The sequence below is a fragment of the Ornithorhynchus anatinus genome, chromosome 1 (assembly GCF_004115215.2).
Source record: "Ornithorhynchus anatinus isolate Pmale09 chromosome 1, mOrnAna1.pri.v4, whole genome shotgun sequence".
Taxonomy (NCBI): domain Eukaryota; kingdom Metazoa; phylum Chordata; class Mammalia; order Monotremata; family Ornithorhynchidae; genus Ornithorhynchus; species Ornithorhynchus anatinus.
The window spans coordinates 50,296,607-50,315,130 of record NC_041728.1 but is presented as its reverse complement, the minus strand read 5'-3'; the positions used below and the strand labels follow the sequence as shown (position 1 = coordinate 50,315,130).

The window sequence follows — 18,524 nt, the reverse complement described above, 5'->3', positions numbered from 1 at the left end:
ATGAGGATTAATACTATGAGCCCCATATGGGAAAGGGACTGTGCCCAGCCTGATTAGCTTGTATCTACCCCATTGCTTACTAGAGTGCCTGCCACATAGTAAGTGCATAACAAATGTCATTAAAAAAAACCCCCATCTTATTCTAAAGTAATGGCATTAGGCCTGAGTAAGAAACAAAATATTAGCTTACCTTTGCCAATTTAGGTTTTTGGGCATATTTTGCTAAATTCAACCTAGACAAGTTTATGAAAGGTCCATCAGGGTGAGTGAGCATAGAGGCCTGTTGGGAAAAAAAATGACAGGATAAATCTGAAACCTTTATTTAAGCATACAACTAAATTTAAGTGCATGTTGTGTGGGGTTGGTGGGGGGAGGGAGAAGGATCAATGGCAAAATATTAAAATGAGAATCATCTTCAAAGTCTCCCAAAGGTTCGAATATGGGATCTTTCCCAGCAGGATATGAGAGCTTATTGTGAAGTAAAGTGAAGAGCATTTACCGTTCCCAATCTGACATATCTTCCTGATGCGCTGGTCACAGGACGAGCAGTGTGCGCCGTTCTGGGTGTCCTGATGGCTTGTTCCATAGTGCCTGGTCGCCCAGTCTGTGTGCTGGGTCGAACAAAACCAGTAATAGGTCTGCCTGCTTGGGTTATTGGCCTGGGGAATCCAAAAATTGAGAGCAAAATAAAGCAGAGAAGAGCAACGTGGGAGGCAAGAACAGAAGGTTACAGTTTACTGCATTTGTTCCCTTATTCTTGGTTAATGTACCTGACAGCTGGACTAGGACCCCCCATCTGACTAGTTCCAGGCAGCTTTAAAGAAGTTCCAGGACCTACAAAATAAAGTGAAAGGAAAAATGTATTTTTTTTTTAAATCTACATTCTTACCTGTAAGTATTTTCTGAATGTCCCAGGCACAGATATACTAACATTCTTTATCTAAATTGCCAGAATAAAAATGCATTATGCAGTTGGAAAATGCAACAGTAAATCACAGTTAAATTTTTTTATTAAAGCCTTTAAAACATATTTGGATGTCAGGGAGTGTGGCACATCTCCTTCAAGAGGCCTTCCCTAAATAAGTCCTTCTTTCCTCTTCTCCCACTCCCTTCTTCGTTGCCCGGACTAGCTCCCTTTATTCATCCCCCCTCCTAGCCCGACAGCACTTTATACATATCTGTAATTTACTTATATTAATGTCTGTCTCCCCCTCTAGACTGTAAACTCATCGTGGGCAGGGAATGTGCTTGTTTATTGTTATATTGTACTCTCCTAAGCGCTTAGTACAGTGCTCTGCACACAGTAAGTACTCAATAAATATGACTGCCTGACTGGCTGGCTGTCACAGTTAGCTACCGGCAGAATGGTGTCATTACTCCGACAGCTGCTGCCACTGCCAATGCTGCAGCCTCATCTAACCAACCAATTGGATTTATTAAGCACTTACTGTGTGCAGAGCACTTGGCAAAGGCTTAGCAGCATGACCTAGTAGTTAGAGCACCGGCCATGGAGTCACAAGGCCATGGGTTCTAACCCTGGCTTTGCCACTTGTCTGCTGTGTGACCTTGGGTAAGTCACTTAACTTCTGTGGGCCTCAGCTACCTCATCTGTAAAAATGGGGAGTGAGACTGTGAGCCCCTCATGGTACAGAGACTGAGTGCAACCTTATTTGCTTGTACCTCCCCCAGCACTTAGTACAGTGCCTGGCACATAGTAAGTGCTTAACAAATACCACTTAAGAAATACCATTATTATTATTATTATTTCAATTTTTCAACTAGGGAAAGTGAAGCACAAAATGGGCCTCAATTTGTCAATGACAGAGTCATTTCTGTTACCAAAGAGACTTTCCACTAGACCAACCTCCTTCCTTGACAGACCTTCCTTGAATGGACGAAGGAAATTTTCATGGAATTATGCTTTTGTTTTCTGGTCATTTGATCATATTGTTTATATTTTGAATATTTAAAGGATCAGTACTTACGTGCAACTTGAGCAATAGCGTTCTCATCCAGTACCATTTCTGCTATTCCCTCTTGATCCACATCTATTTCATCCACATACACCATTTCTGTTAGAGCTCGTGTTTTCAAAATCCACGCTGCCTATATCACATATAAAGCAAACAGTACACCTGTCACACAACTCTGGCAAATAAGTAAGTCTTGGGAAAGAAGGCTTTTTAAAATATCCTTATTTTTAGATTTTGATTAGCATGTTGTAATTTAACTCAGTTTTCCAATTTCTCATGGATTTACACTTCTGGAGACTGATTTACTCAATAAATAAAATGGGGATTAAGATCATGAGCCCCATGAGGGACATGGACTGTGTCCAACCTGATTACTTTGTATCGGTGCTTAGAACAGTGCCTGGCACATAGTAAGCACTTAACAAATACAATAAAAAAATACCATTCAGAGATAAATTGAAAACACAAATATAAAACAGATAGGTAAACTTTAGTCCAAGGCAGTTAATATGTTCTAACACGGGACTGGGCAACTAGTTCATTAAACAACAGGATAGCGGGGTGCATTATCTAGAAGTCTTGCAATTCTGCTTCCACCTTTCCCTTTCAGACTTAAAAAGTCAACTCTGGGAATTCAGACTAACAAATCATGATGGTGTCTCCGTCAGGAACAATGGATGAGCCTTGGCCCTGACATCTCAGCACCAAGATCTGTGCAAAGGACTTGATTATAGGGCTGGTGGCTTGTGCGTTGCCACTTGCTGCTCTGTGTTACTTGTCCTCTACCCAGGTAAATCCTATTCACTGTAAGAAAAAACTCATTAGCAACACAGAGCTGAAGAATGTCAATGAATTCTGCTCCCTAAGGAGCATTCTTTAATATATTTACTTTGCCTTATTTGTCAAAGAAGCAGAAAATTGACTGTCCAATCAAACTGAAGTACAGCAATCTTCTCGTAGCTGAGAGCTGGACCTCTGTTACATCAGGCTTCTTTCATTCATTCATTCAATTCAATCGTATTTAGCGAGTGCTTACTGTGTGCAGAGCACTGTACTAAGTGCATGGGGGAGTATGACAATAATAAACAGACACATTCCCTGCCCCCAACAAGCTTACAGTCTACAGGGGGAGACAGACATTAATATAAATTACAGATATGTATATAAGTTCTTGATCAGGCCCATCAGCTATCCTTGTGGGCAGGGACTGTGTCTACCAACTCTGTTATATTGTATTTTCCCAAGCACTTAGTACAGTGTTCTACACCCAGTATGCACTCAACAAATATGACTGATTATAAGCCATACTTAACATCAAATGGTCAGTCAGTAACGCCAGCTTGAAACTCTACCGTCTGCAAGCCAGTGCTCCTGAGCAGAACAGGTAAAGATACTGGGTAATTTTGTACATACAAACAACTTCACTGTGGAGTGTGCAGGGGAAAGAAAAAAGAAATAATTTAAAAGCAGTGAAGGTCAACCTTAATTAGGAATAGAATGGCCTTCTGGGGCAAATGACTTGGGACACATCATTATTCAAGGAAACAAAGGTGAAAATAGGCCTTTGCAGGTTGGAGCAGCAGAGTAAAAGAGGAGAGACACAGAATTGCCCCCAAACTATCTTCTTGTGAGCATCATGAGAGTGCTTTCCGCATTACCGTAAGGTAATTTTTTTAATGTAAAAGTCTGTCTCCCCCTGTAGACTGTAAGCTCCTTGTGGGCAAGCAATGTGTCTGTTTATTGTTATATTGTAATAATAATAATGGCATTTGTTAAGCACTTACTATGTGCCAAGCACTGTTCTAAGCGCTGGGGATACAAGGTAATCAGGTTGTCCCACATGGGGTTCACAGACTTAATCCCCATTTTACAGATGGGGTAACTGAAGCATAGAGAAGTTAAGTGACTTGCCCAAAGTCACATAGCTGACAGGTGGCGGAGCTGGGATTAGAACCCATGGCCTCTGACTCCTAAGCCCGTGTTCTTTCCACTGAGCCATGCTGCTTCTCTACTCTTCTTGCACTCTCCCAAGCACTCATAATATCCCGACTGGACTATTGTGTTAGCTTCCTCTCTGATCTCCCTTCCTCCTGTCTCTCCCCACTCCAGTCTATTCTTCATTCCTCTGCCCAGATCATCTTCCTATAGAAACGATCTGGGCATGTCACTCCCCTCCTCAAAAACCTCCAGTGATTGCCTATCAACTTTTGCAAGAAACAAAAACTCCTCACTCTTGGCTTCAAAGCTCTCCATCACCTTGCCCCCTCCTACCTCACCTCCCTTCTCTCTTTCCACTGCCCATCCCGTACACTCTGCTCCTCTGCTGCTCACCTCCTCACGGTCCCCCGTTCATGCCTGTCCTGCTGTCGACCCCTGGCCCACATCCTACCGCTATCCCGGAATGCCCTCCCTCCTCACATCTGCCAAACTAACTCTCTTCCCCTCTTCAAAGCCCTTCAGAGAGCTCACCTCCTCCAGTAGGCCTTCCCACACTGAGCCTCACCTTCCCCACCCACCCTCTGCTCTTTCCCGTTCCCCCTCCCCTCAACACTGTGCTTACTTGAATATATTACTTATTACCCTATTTATTTTGTTAATGAGGTGTATATCTCCATAATTCTATTTATCTTGACGATGTCGTCTTGTTTTGTTATGTTATGTTTTGCTTTGCTGTCTGTCTCCCCTATTTAGACTGTGAGCCCGTTATTGGGCAGGGATTGTCTCTGTTGCCGAATTGTACATTCCATGCACTTTGTATGGTGCTCTGCATATAGTAAGCGCTCAATAAATACTATTGAATGAATGAATGAATGAATGAATGAATTGGTACAGTGGTTTGCATACAGTAAGCTTCAGTAAATCTGATTGAATGAATAAATGAATTCCTGGAGTAAGGTGGAACCCCACCATGGTCAGAAATTTCTAGCCCTGCACAACACAGCTCACACTTTCATTCATTCATTCAATCGTATTTATTGAAAAAAAAAGATGGTATTTGTTAAGTGCTTACTATGAGCAAAGCACTGTTCTAAGCGCTGGGGGGCGGGATACAAGGTGATCAGGTTGTCCCTCGTGGGGCTCACAGTCTTAATTCCCATTTTACAGGTGAGGGAACTGAGGCACAGAGAAGTTAAGTGACTTGCCCAAAGTCACACAGCTGACAAGTGGCAGAGCTGGGATTAGAACCCATGACCTCTGACTCCCAAGCCCAGCTTCTTCCCTTCTTCCCACTGAGCCATGCTGCTTCTCATTGAGCACTTACTGTGTGCAGAGCACTGTACTAAGCACTTGGAATGTACAATTCGGCAACATACAGAGACAATCCCTGCCCAACAATGGGCTCACAGTCTTAAAGGGGGAGACAGACAGCAAAAACAAAACAAGTAGACAGGCAAGTAGATACACTTCTACTGCATCCTCTCATGTGCAGCACCTGAACCAAGAGGCCCAGAAGTGACTCTAGGCTGCTGCATCAGGGATGGATGGCCCAGCCCTCATTTCCCTCATTTTCGGAATGATGCTGCAGCTCAGCTCAAGGAACCCACACATAAACATGAGTAGCAGGGCCCATTGCATGTGAGGCCCACTCAGAGTCTTCCAAATCAGCCTGGACCCAGTCCCCTTAACATCCTGGCTCCTAAGCCATGGTCCCACCAGCCAGAACAACGGGGAAGAGGAGGGATTGCAAGGAGTGGCTAGAGGAGCTACTGAATCGGGCCTGGACAGTAGGGTTCCGTGGGTTTGTGCTGACCCAGCTCTGTTTCAAGACTCAAGACCTGTGGGCTGGATCTGGCTGGCGGAAAAAGGCTCTTGAGCAAAGCATGACAGAGTAACCTTTGTCGAGTTCTATCTCATAACCAGATTAGAAAATTTAGAAGCCAGGAAGAAACTGGCAACCGTTATTATTTTTTTGAACTCTGAATTATTCATTTAAGTAGCTAATCAGAAGTTGTTACTAAGATGTCAGATATATAAGTTAAATTGGATAAATCTATTTTCATTTATATATTCCGATTTTGGAAAATGTTAGATAATGAGTTTCACATAGTCTATTATAAAACTAACATTCAGCTTTTTAACTAACTAGCAGCGTTTTAGAAGATAAAAGCCTCTGGCTTTGTCTCCCGACCAAAAATGACCTTGGAAGTCACATATCATTGCTTGATTAAACTTCAGATTGCATTCAAGGGATTGCTTGTGGCAATGTAACAATTCCAGGGATTTTAATCAAAAGAGCAGATGGGAGATCCTTGGCTTTAAATAAATAATTGTTCTTGAGGAGGCAGGACAAGTATATTTTGTAGCCTCTAAAATGCTGCAACTTGTTAAAAAGAAAAAGTTCATTCATGTTACATGATTACTGAGGAGTATCCATTAAACAACACTCCAATTTCAGTACCCTAAATGTATACTTTATTTTAGTGGAAAGAATTATACTTGCACTTCTAATGCAAATAAATTCTACCAATTACTTTCAGGAAATTGAAGGCATGTGAATTTAAAGAAATGACATATACTGACCTCTTTTTTTACCCTGGGCAGACCAATATGGGACTGTGTAGGAAATGACACTCAACTTTTTTGTTCCTGTTGTTCTTCTTTCAAGAGGGAAATAGGAGTATAGATTGGTTTCCCCCATCTAAAGAGGCAATCACTGCACTTGTTTACCTGAAATGTGATCTGGTCACATTGGACAACTGACTAATTCTACAGTTCATTTCAATTATTATTAATCCAGGTACTGGTGGCTAAACATCAGGAAAAGCATGTAAGGACAATGATGAAGTTAAAATTTGGTTCATGGTGATAAATGTGTGGAGAGCAATATAATCTCTTTTGATTAAGCACTGAAAAAAGTTTAAGGCTCTTCACTGCTGATGATTATTTTGAAATGCCGATATTCTGTGGAATGAAATGCATCCAAATGCATTTCTTTTAGAATACCTTATATATGAGGCAGTAAGATGAGACAGGAGACTGAGAACAAGCTTTCATTTTTCCTGTATGCATGCCATTATATTCTACTATGAGATCTGGCTTCTGATGAAGACCTCATCTCTAAAGATATTTCTGCAAATCTACTATATTATCCTCTATCCTACTACTACTACTACTATCCTACTATCCTACTATATTATACTATATGCCTAGGTTAGACAAGGCAGACTATTATGGTAAAATGGAAATAAAAAACAGTGTCATCCTCCATTCCTCCAATTATTCACATCAACCCTTTCACTCACAAAATGAAACAAGTTTATCTGACTACTCCCTGTGAAGAAAAATCCATTCTAGTGCTCATTTTGATTTTACAAGGATATATTATCATTTAATCTCAGATAACCATTTGAGGAACAAATCACTCCACTATTTGAGAATAAAACAATAATTTTATGAAAAGGCAATGAATCACTATAAAACTAATTTTGCAGCGACCCTAATAGCTAACAAAGACTAATTATTTAAACTACAACTACAAAAAGCCAAAATGCACTCTGTAACACTAAGGACAGTAGCTATCAAAACCTTTACCTGAGAAACTGGGAATTCAGAATCATGGTCCTGGAAAGTATGAAGAAAGAAAGCATTGAATTTTTTCCCCACAATCAAATAGGAAAATAAAGCAAATGTGATACTTAACTTATTCAACTTTAAGAGTCCAAAATCATCAATGTAATCAATCAGCAACTTTCCTGGGCACTTATGTGCTATTTAGAGTACTGAATTAAGCACTTGGGAGAGTATGATAGAGTTAGTAGAAACAATCATCACTGCCCTCACAGAGCTTACAATTAAGTCAGGCAGAAATATGTTAAAATGCAGGTGGGGGAAGCAACAGAGATTAAATATGTGTACATAGGGGCTACGGAGGTGACTGTGTGTGTGTGTGTGTGTGTGTGTGTTTGGGGGGAGGGGGCAGGGGAAGGGAGAGGGGTGAAAGAGGGGAGCCCAAGTGCTAAGGTGATTTGAAGCACTGAAGTAGCAGTAGCAGAGGAAGTAGACTGGGAAGATGAGAGTTTCAGGAGTGCTTTGAAGATGGGGAGAGCAGAAGTGGTGTGCTGGGTGTGATGAGGGAGTGAGTTCCAGGCAGCGAGGGTAGGAGCAAGAGGTCAGAGGCAAGAGAGATCAATTGATCAATTGTATTTACTGAGCGCTTACTGTGTGCAGAGCACAGTGAGTAGGCTGGATTGAGAAGGACAAAGCGTGAGAGCTGGGATGTGGGGGTAGAGAGCTGACTGAGTGCCTTAAATCAACTGGCACAGATTTCTGCTTTATGAGGAGAGAAAAAGGCAAACACTGAAGGTTTTTGAGATGTGGGGCGACCTGGGTAGAAAAATGTTTTAGAGAAATGATCCAAGCAGCAGAGTGAAGTATGGACTGGAGAGGAGAGAGACTGGAAGCAGGGAGGTCAGCAAAATGGCCGATGCAGTAGTTGAGGTGGGATATGACAAGTGCTTGGTTCAGCGTGGTAGCAGTTGGGATGAAGAGGAAGGGACAGGTTCTCAAGACGTGAAGAAAGAACCTCAACAATTTGAGATATATATATATCTGCACAGAGAGGCTTGGAGGAGAAGAAATAGAGTTGGTAGTCATTCACCTAGGGATGGTTGTTGAAACAATGGGAGTGAATTATTTAATTGGCACAAAATGGGACATTCTAGCCACACTGCTATTTATACATACCACTGAAAACATCATCTGTAAATGCATAGAATTATAAATAGCTAATCAAAGATACATACTTCAATTTCATTTTATCAGAGTGCAATTTTCTGTTAGACAATAGCTGTTAGAACAGGACTAGAACTACAAGACTACTACTAGGACTAGAGCAGTACTAGAACTGCATCTCCAAAAGTACTTGAAAAGTTTGAAATTGTTCTGATAATTCTCCATGTGGCTTACTAATTGCCACCTAAATCTGCTTAATGTGACACCCCCCCTTTGGGCCATATAGCAGTCCGTCCCATTTTTAGCAGCCACTTCAAGCATAGACATAGTATAAAACAGAGATTAATAGAAGGATGGAAGGGATCTAATCAACCTGATAGTGTTATAAAAGAAAAGGGAGGGTTAATGTGGCAGTAATAATAATAATAATTATTATGACATTTGTTAAGTGCTTACTATGTGCCAGGCACTGTACTAAGCGCTGGGGTAGATACAAGGTAATTGGGTTGTACATGGTCCCTGTCCTACATAGGGCTCACAGTCTTAATCCTCATGAGAAGCAGCAATGGACTAGTGGCAAGAGCACAGGCTTGGGAGTCAGAGGTCACGGGTTCTAATCCTGGCTCCGCCACTTGTCTGCTGTGTGACCTTGGGCAAGTCACTTCACTTCTCTGTGCCACACTTACCTCGTCTATAAAATGGGGATTAAGAGTGTGAGTTTCATGTGGGACAGAGACTGTATCCAACCTGATTACCTTGTCTCTTCCCCAGAGTTTAGTACAGTGCTTGGCACATAGAAAACCCTTAACAAATACCATACTTATTATTATTTTAATGTACTATGTGGAGTTCTATGTAATGACTATGTGGTGTTATATGTTCTGACCCCAAGAACACACCTAGTCAAAAAATGATTATGATCTTCATTTAGTTTACTGAAATGAAAGCAGTTTTAGGGAAGTTTGAATCATGGGGTAAAGAACAGTCATTTTCATTGGACTTATCTTAACATCCATGTCCTTGTTTTTCCACTAAAGAAAACCCAACCACTTTTTGCATGAAAAATATATTTCAGGTTAAAACTTTAGCTTTTGAAATCCTACAAAAATTATATAAAATTATATATTTTACCTAAAAGGAATGGCATTTTAAGGTACTCTTTTGTATTATGAAATGACCTTAAAGTACCTTACTGGTGTGATGCCTTGGTTCTAACGTATAGAACATAAAGAACAGACATCAGATTAGGCAACTAACCAGGATGATCTATTTTAATTTCAGTAGATAATGTTCCTATATTTCATCTTAATAAATGCATAGGTTAATTTTCCCTTTTTACATCTCACTGAACTCCTTCAGCCCAAATTAAGCATTACTAAATGAGGAAAGAATATGTTACTCTGTGAATTGTTTTTTCTTCATCATATATATTTTTTCCCTGAGAGGAAAATTTCCTAAATTGTGTTTGACTTAAGCATTCTAGTACAAGAACTGCATCTCCAAAAATATTTGAAAAGTTTGAAATTGCACTGTGAGTAAAAGTCTTTACTGAAGCATTAAGCATGAAGGACCTGGGGTCTAATCCAAATCTGCCACGTCTGCTGTGTGACCTTAGGAAAATCATTTAACTGCTCTGTGCCTCAGTTACCTCATCTGTAAAATGGGGATTAAGAGTGTGAACCTCATGGGGATAGAGACTGCATCCAACCCAACTAACTTGTATCTACCCCAGAGCGTAGAACAGCTCTTGGCACATAGAAAGTGCTTTACCAGTACCATAATTATTATTACTTTTGTTCTCAAAGTTAATTTTAACTTCACATCTTTAATAGAGCCATTTGTATTTTTTTTAAGTGCACGGCCCATTTATGGTCGCAATGAGCGCAGCACAGAGCCACGGTTGCCCCATAACAGCGGGCGACTTTCTGGACTACAGTGCTGCAGGACAAGACAGGAATAGCCCCGGGGCTACCAACGCATGGGTCATAAATGAGTCCTGCACATAAGAAACTTCTGGGTGCCCTTTGCAACGTGTTGCCCCTCCCTATCCACTTGCTGGTTGCTCTCCGTACCCAAACAGGAATGTGACTGGGCAGGATGAGAAAGTCCGGGTGGCACAAATTGTTGGCATGAGAATCCATCAGTGGTATTTATTGAGCACTTATTGTGTTCAGAGCACTATATTAAGCGCTTGGGAGAGTACAATAAAACTGACTTGGTACACAGTTCCTGCCCACGGGAGCTTACAGCCTAGAGGAGATAGACATTATAATAAATGACAGACATGTACATGTGGCACTGAGGGTGAGATGAATACCAAGTGTTAAAGGGTACAGGTCCAAGTGAATGGGCGAAGCAGAACGGAGAGGAAGTAAAGGAAATGAGGGTGTGGTTTGCAAAGGCCTCCTCACTGACCTATGGGCCTCATGTCACTCCCCACTCCAGTCCATACTTCACTCTGCTGTCCAGATCGGTTATCTAAAGAAAATGTTCAGTCCATGTTCCCCACTCCTCAAGAACCTCTAGTGGTTGCCCATCCACTTCCGCATCAAACTCCTTACCATCAGCTTGAAAGCACTCAATCAGGTTGCCCGGTCCTACCATCCCTCACTGATCTCCTACTACAGCCCAGTCTGCGTGTTTTGCTCCTCTAGCATCAGCTGACTCACTGTGCCCCAATCTCATCAATCTCACCGCCAACCCCTTTCCCATATCCTCCCTCTGGCCTGGATGTCCCTCCCCCTCCAATTACACCTGACCACCTCTCTCCCCACTTTCAAGGCCTGACTAAGGTCACATCTCCTCCAAGAGACATTCCCCGATTAAGTCCTCTTTTCCCTAACTCCCTCTCACTCCTGTGTCATCTATGCACCTGGATCTGTGCCTTTGGGGCATCTGGTATTCGCCCCCACCCTCAGCCCTACAGCACTATGTACATATCCGTAAACTTTACTAATGCGTCTCTCCCTCTAGAATGTAATCTCATTGCGGGCAGAGAATGTGTCTACCAACTCTTTTGTTTTGTACTCTCCCAAGCATTTAGTACAGGGCTCTGCACAGAGTAAGTGTCCAGTACATACCATCGACTAAATGATTGAAGGCCTCTTGGAGGTGTGATTTTAATACGATTTTGAAGTTGAGGAAAGTGGTGGTCTGCCATATATGAAGGAGGAGGGAGTTCCAGGTCAGAAGGAGGATGTGGGCAAGGGGTCGGTGGTGAGAAAGATGAGATTGAGATACAGTGAGTAGGCTGTGTTGTGATACAGTAAGTAGGTTGGCATTAGAGGAGTGAAGTGTGCAGGCTGGGATGTAGTAAGGAATTCAGCAAAGTAAAATAGGAGGGGGAGAGCTGATTGAGTGCTTTAAAGCTGATGGTAAGGAATTTCTGCTTGATGCAGCGGTGGATAGGGAGCCACTGAAGATTTTTGAGGAGTGGGAAGACGTGGGCTGGCTGTTCTTTTAGAAAAATGATCCAGGCAGCAAAATGAATAAGAACTACAGGGGAGAGAAACAGGGGGCAGGAAAGTCAGCAAGGAGGCTGAGACAGTACTCAAAGCATGATAGGATAAGTGCCAGGATCAGATCTTCAGAATTTGGTGACTGAATATGTGGGTTGAAAGAGAAGGATGAGTAGAAGATAATACTAAGTCTGTGGGCTTGTGAGAAAGGGAGGATGCAGGATGTATTGCCTTCAGTGATGGAGAAGTTGTGGGGAAGAGCGGGTTCAGGTGGGAAGATGAGGAGCTCTGTTCTGAACCTGTTCAGTTTGAGATGGTGGCAGGTCATCCAAGTAGAGACACCCTGAAAGCAAGAGGAAATGAGACACTGGAGAGAGAGAGAGAGAGAGGTCAGGGCTGGAGAAGTATATTTGGGAATTGTCTCTGAGGCGTTAGTAGCTGAATATGTTAAATGAATGAACCTATACCATACCCTTAACAACTGACTAGGAATACAATCTTAAGCTATCTTGGTTAAAATAGTATCTGACCTTAGTTTGGGAACCAATCCTCCATTTATAATACTGTTTATATGAGAAAATTGTTTCCAACTTAACTTTTTGACTGGATGCAAATTTCAGAATTCACTTGCTTTGTAAGTCCCAGGGTTTCCTGTACCTATACTTTCATCATCAGCATCACTTCCTAGCAATAGGAGCACTATCTCTTCACCATCAAAAACAATCAACAATACACATTGCCTAGAATAATTTTTCTCCTACTTCTTGTTTGTTTCATCAGAGACCAAGCCAACAGACACCCTTATTCTATTTTAAGCATCCAATTCTAACCAAAGGTTTCTTGAAACATTCTTGGTTTACCACATATACATTTTTTGATTTGGGGGGGGGGGTTCCAAACACAAGTAGGGAGGTCTATCTGTGCACCTCTTGCAACTAACAGAGCTTCTATCCACCTTCATTGTGCTTTACATCTCAAAACCTCAATGCTTCCTAATTTCTTTGTAACCCATTGCTCTGGTTTTTTTTTAAATTGAGTATTTCTTAGGCACTTATTACATGCCAAGCATATACTTTTTTATGGTATTCGGTAAGTGCTTACTATGTGTCAAACACTGTTCTAGCACTGGGATATGTAAAAGTTAATCAGGTTGGCCACAGACCCTCTCTCAGGTTCCCAGTCTAAGTCCCATTTTACAGATGTCAAAACTGAAGCACAGAGAAGTTAAGTGTCTCCCCCACGGTCACACAACAGGCAAGTGGTGGAATGAGGATGAGAACCCAGGTCCTCTAACTCTCACACCTGTGTTTTTTTCCACTATGCCCCACTGCTTCTCTTTGGGTTTCAACCATCATCTCTACTTTGGCGTGGGTTGTTGTTAACATATTGATCCACATACTATCTCAGTGACACTCCCACACTCAATGGTTACAATCTCACTACCAGTGAACAGGACAACCTGGACAAAAAAATGGCATTGAAAGTTCTCTTTTCTCCTTCAAGAGCAGCTCACCATCCAAGAGACATGTTCTAATTGTTTGGAAAAGTATCTCTTTTGCACTCCTTTTAGCCCCTTTGACACCTTTCTTATCTCTTTCCTCTTGGTCCACATAGTACTATGGAGGCATCAGAGCCAGCAGTGTTCAAGATTCTTGGCAGCAATGAAAATTCTTGATATTCTTGACCAATTTCAGATCCATTCTTTTGTGTTTCACACACTCTGCCTCTCCCCAGTCACCAGATCAGAAGTGGAAACAACTTCCAACCCAATAGCCTCTCTCTTCCTCAAGAATCACTAGTCTCTTCACACCCCCACAGGAACTTTCTAGCCAACCTCCGCAGTTCTCCCGGGTCATCGCTCTTCTCCCTCAAATAACTGCTTAACTTCAACCATCACTTTATCTCTCTCCCCAGGTCTTTCATTCCCCCCCCATTTCTCCCATTCTTCCTGCCTCAGTTCTTGGCTACCCCCACACTTTAGAACAGTCTCCTAGAGAAGCAGCATGGCTTAGTGGAAAGAGCACTGGCTTGGGAGTCAGAGGACATGGGTTCTAATCCCGCCTCTGCCACTTGTCTGTGTGACCTTACGCAAGTCACTTAATTTCTCTGCGCCTCAGTTCCCTCATCTGTACAATGGAGATGAAGACTGTGAGTCCCACGTGGGACACCCTGATTACGCTGTATCTACCCCAACACTTAGAACAGTGCTTAGCACATAGTAAGTGCTTAACAAATACCACTATTATTATTATTAGAGAAGATGTGGGTGCAGGATATGTAGATTGCTGGAGGAGGGGGAGTGAAGGGGGTGTGAACATGTCATTTCATGATAACAATAATAACTGTGGTATTTGTTAAGTGCTTATTATGTGTCAGGCACTGTACTAAGCGTTGAGGTGGATAAATGTAAATGGCGTTGGACACATTCCCTGTCCCATGCAGGACTCACAGTCTCCATCGCCCTTTTACAGATGAGGTCACTGAGGCCCAGAGGCGTGAAGTGACTTGCCCAAGGTCACACGGCAGAGAAGTGGCAGATGAACACTGTAGTACTTTATAAGTCTGGACAAAATGTCTTTTCAAATATCACATCCTCAAATCCTACGAAAGGAAAATTCCCAGAACGTTTCCCAGGCAGGAAAGCCGAGCCGGAGCTGGAGAGGACGCAGAGTACATGCATTCATTCAACTGCATTTATTGAGCGCTTCCTGTGTGCGCGGCACTGTACGAAGCGCTTGGAAAGTACAATACATCACTAGAGAGAGACAATCCCTGCCCACCATGGGCTCACAGCCTAGAGGGGAAGCTGACAGGCATCAATGCAAGTAAAGAGGCATCAATATCGATAAAGCAGATGTCAGATATACACCTCAATGCGGTGGGTCGGGGAGGAGGGAGGGAAGAGCGAAGAGAGCGGGTGTGGGGGACGCCGAAGGGACGGGGGGCTGAGGAAAGGGGGGCTTTAGTTTGGGGAGCGGGGGCAAGGGGCCTTAGTCTGGGGCTTTTAGCATTGAGGCTGCAAGAAGGGCTGGCCGAGGTGGCACTTCCGAGGACTTTACAGAGGCACGGAGTGATGGCCGGCGAGCCCCCATCTCTGAACCCCCAGACCCATTTCTGAGCCCCCAGATCCCATCTCTGAGCCCCCAGATCCCATCTCTGAGCCCCCAGACCCCAGCCCCGACCCCGAAGTCCCCAGGCCCCAGAGAAGCAGCGTGGCTCAGTGGAAAGAGCCCGGGCTTGGGAGTCAGAAGTCATGGGTTCGAATCCCAGCTCTGCCACTTGTCAGCTGTGTGACCGGGGCCAAGTCACTTCACTTCTCTGGGCCTCAGTGACCTCATCTGTAAAATGGGGATGAAGACTGTGAGCCTCACGTGGGACAACCTGATGACCCTGTATCTACCCCAGTGCTTAGAACAGTGCTCTGCACATAGCAAGCGCTTAACAAATACCAACATCATTATTAATATCTCCGAGCCCCCAGACCCCAGCCCCGATCTCCGAGCCCGGAGCCCTCCCAGCCCAGAGCCCCAAGCCAAGCAGCGTGGCTCAGTGGAAAGAGCCCGGGCTTGGGAGTCAGAAGTCATGGGTTCGAATCCCGGCTCTGCCACTTGTCAGCTGTGTGACTGTGCGCAAGTCACTTCACTTCCCTATGCCTCAGTGACCTCATCTGTAAAATGGGGATGAAGACTGTGAGCCTCACGTGGGATCACCTGATGACCCTGTCTCTCCCCCAGCGCTTAGAACAGTGCTCTGCACATAGTAAGTGCTTAACAAATACCAACATTATTATTATCTCCGAGCCCCCAGTCCTGAGCCTCCAACCCCCATCTATCTCCCAGCCCGGAGCCCCCAGCCAAGCAGCGTGGCTCAGTGGAAGAGCCCGGGCTTGGGAGAGGTCATGGGTTCGAATCCCAGCTCTGCCACTTGTCAGCCGGGTGACTGTGGGCAAGTCACTTCACTTCTCTGGGCCTCAGTGACCGCATCTGTCAAATGGGGATGAAGACTGCGAGCCTCCCGTGGGACCACCTGATGACCCTGCCTCTCCCCCAGCGCTTAGCACAGTGCTCTGCACAGAGTAAGCGCTTAACGGCTACCAGCATTATTATTATTATTCCTGAGCCCCCAGCTCCATCTATAATAATAATGTTGGTATTTGTTAAGCGCTTACTAGGTGCAGAGCACTGTTCTAAGCGTTGGGGGAGATGATAATAATGTTGGTATTTGTTAAGCGCTGACTAGGTGCAGAGCACTGTTCTAAGCGCTGGGGGAGATGATAATAAGAATGTTGGTATTTGTTAAGCGCTTACTCTGTGCAGAGCACTGTTCTAAGCGCTGGGGGAGATGATAGTAATAATGTTGGTATTTGTTAAGCGCTTACTAGGTGCAGAGCACTGTTCTAAGCGTTGGGGGAAATGATAATAATAATGTTGGTATTTGTTAAGCGCTTACTCTGTGCAGAGCACTGTTCTAAGCGCTGGGGGAGATGATAATAATGTTGGTATTTGTTAAGCGCTTACTCTGTGCAGAGCACTGTTCTAAGCGCTGGGGGAGACACAAGGGAATGAGGTTGTCCCACGTGGGGCTCCCAGTCTTCATCCCCATTTTGCAGATGAGGTCACTGAGGCCCAGAGAAGTGAAGTGACTTGCCCCCAGTCCCCCAGCTGACAAGGGGCAGGGCGGGGATTCGAACCCATGACCTCTGACTCCCAAGCCCGGGCTCTTTCCACTGAGCCACGCTGCTTCTCCAATCTCCGAGCCCGGAGGCCGGTGTTGCTCTCCTCCGTCGGGCCGCTGCGTGTGTGCGGGGAGGGGTGGCGTTATCATTCAGATTCAATAGTATTTATCGAGCGCTTACTAGGTGCAGAGCACTGGACTAAGCGCTTGGAATGAACAAGTCGGCAACAGGTAGAGACAGGCCCTGCCCTTGGACGGGCTTACAGTCTCATCGGGGGAGACGGACTGGCAAGAGAAGCAGCGTGGCCCAGTGGCAAGAGCCCGGGCTTGGGAGTCAGAGGTCACGGGTTCGAATCCCGGCTCTGCCGCTTGCCAGCTGGGTGACTTTGGGCAAGTCACTTCACTTCCTCTGGGCCTCAGTTCCCTCCTCGGTCAAATGGGGATGGAAACTGTGCGCCCCACGTGGGACAACCTGATCACCATGTATCCCCCGGCGCTCAGAACAGTGCTCGGCACAGAGGAAGCGCTTAACCAATACCAATAAAGAGAGTCAAGGGGCAGCACATCTCGTAAAAACCATGGCAACTAAATAGAATCACGGGGGGAGGGGGGCGGGAGGGCGTCGTCCACCGACCTGGTCGTAGGGGGATTTCTCCAGCAGCCGCGTGCACAGCTCGACGCACTGCTGGAATCTCCTGCGCCTGAAGTAGCTCCAGGCCCGGACCAGCGGCTCCATCTCCGACCCCATGGCCGCAGCCCGGCGCCTTCTTCTGCCCGGCAACGCCAGGACCCTGGGACCTCCCGGCCGGCGGGGCTGCCCCCGGACCGCCTGAGTGACAGACGCGTCGAAAACAAGGAGACACGCGCCCGGGGCCACCGAATGCGGACTTTAAACCCTCCTTCTAATCTTCTAATTCAATGGAGAATAGATATGTAGCAGGAGGGGGAACCTAGAAGCCGAAGAGACGGATGCAGACGCACAGGCAGTGATCGAGACACCTCTGATTCCCGCTGCGGGGGCGGGAGGGGTGGTTGCCTAGCAGCAGCCGCAGCGGCGGCGGGACGAGAAGGACCATCAGCAAGGCAGCAGCAGCAGCAGCAGCATCATCATCATCATCATCATGTTGGGATGTGTTAAGCGCTTACTATGGGCAGAACACTGTTCTAAGCGCTGGGGTAGACACAGGGTCATCAGGTGGACCCACGTGAGGCTCCCAGTCTTCATCCCCATTTAACAGATGAGGTCACTGAGGCCCAGAGAGGTGAAGTGACTTGCCCACAGTCACCTGTGATGATAATAATAATAATAATGATAATAATAATAGTGGTATTTGTTACGCGCTTAATAATAACGTTGGGATTTGTTAAGCGCTTACTATGTGCCAAGCACTGTTCTAAGCTCTGCGGTAGACACAAGGTCATCGGGTTGTCCCACTTGGGGCTCCCAGTCTTCATCCCCGTTTGACAGATGAGGTCACTGAGGCCCAGAGAAGTGACGTGATTTGCCCACAGTCACCCGTGATAATAATAATGATAATAATAATAATCAGTGGTATTTGTTACGCGCTTAATAATAACGTTGGTATTTGTTAAGCGCTTACTATGTGCCAAGCACTGTTCTAAGCTCTGCGGTAGACACAAGGTCATCGGGTTGTCCCACTTGGGGCTCCCAGTCTTCATCCCCGTTTAACAGATGAGGTCACTGAGGTCCAGAGAAGTGACGTGATTTGCCCACAGTCACCCGTGA

General features: G+C 44.7%; 1 protein-coding gene across 6 annotated transcripts in view; it reads right to left on the bottom strand.

Moving 5' to 3' along the window:
- TTC8 (tetratricopeptide repeat domain 8) overlaps positions 1-17,541 on the bottom strand; it is a 42,985-nt gene extending 25,444 nt beyond the window's left edge. For 4 of the 6 annotated variants that reach the window (XM_029074353.2, XM_029074358.2, XM_029074356.2 and 1 more), the window contains exons 1-6: positions 17,412-17,541; positions 7,506-7,535; positions 1,986-2,106; positions 771-834; positions 500-659; positions 191-280 (exon numbers count right to left, since the gene is read on the bottom strand). In XM_029074353.2, the coding sequence (XP_028930186.1) occupies positions 191-280; positions 500-659; positions 771-834; positions 1,986-2,106; positions 7,506-7,535; positions 17,412-17,525 (579 nt within the window). In that variant the 5' untranslated portion in view covers positions 17,526-17,541. The remainder of the gene's footprint in view (positions 1-190; positions 281-499; positions 660-770; positions 835-1,985; positions 2,107-7,505; positions 7,536-17,411) is intronic. The other 2 variants (XM_029074355.2, XM_029074359.2) reach the window with 1 other exon arrangement.
- Between the last annotated feature and the right edge of the window lie 983 nt (positions 17,542-18,524).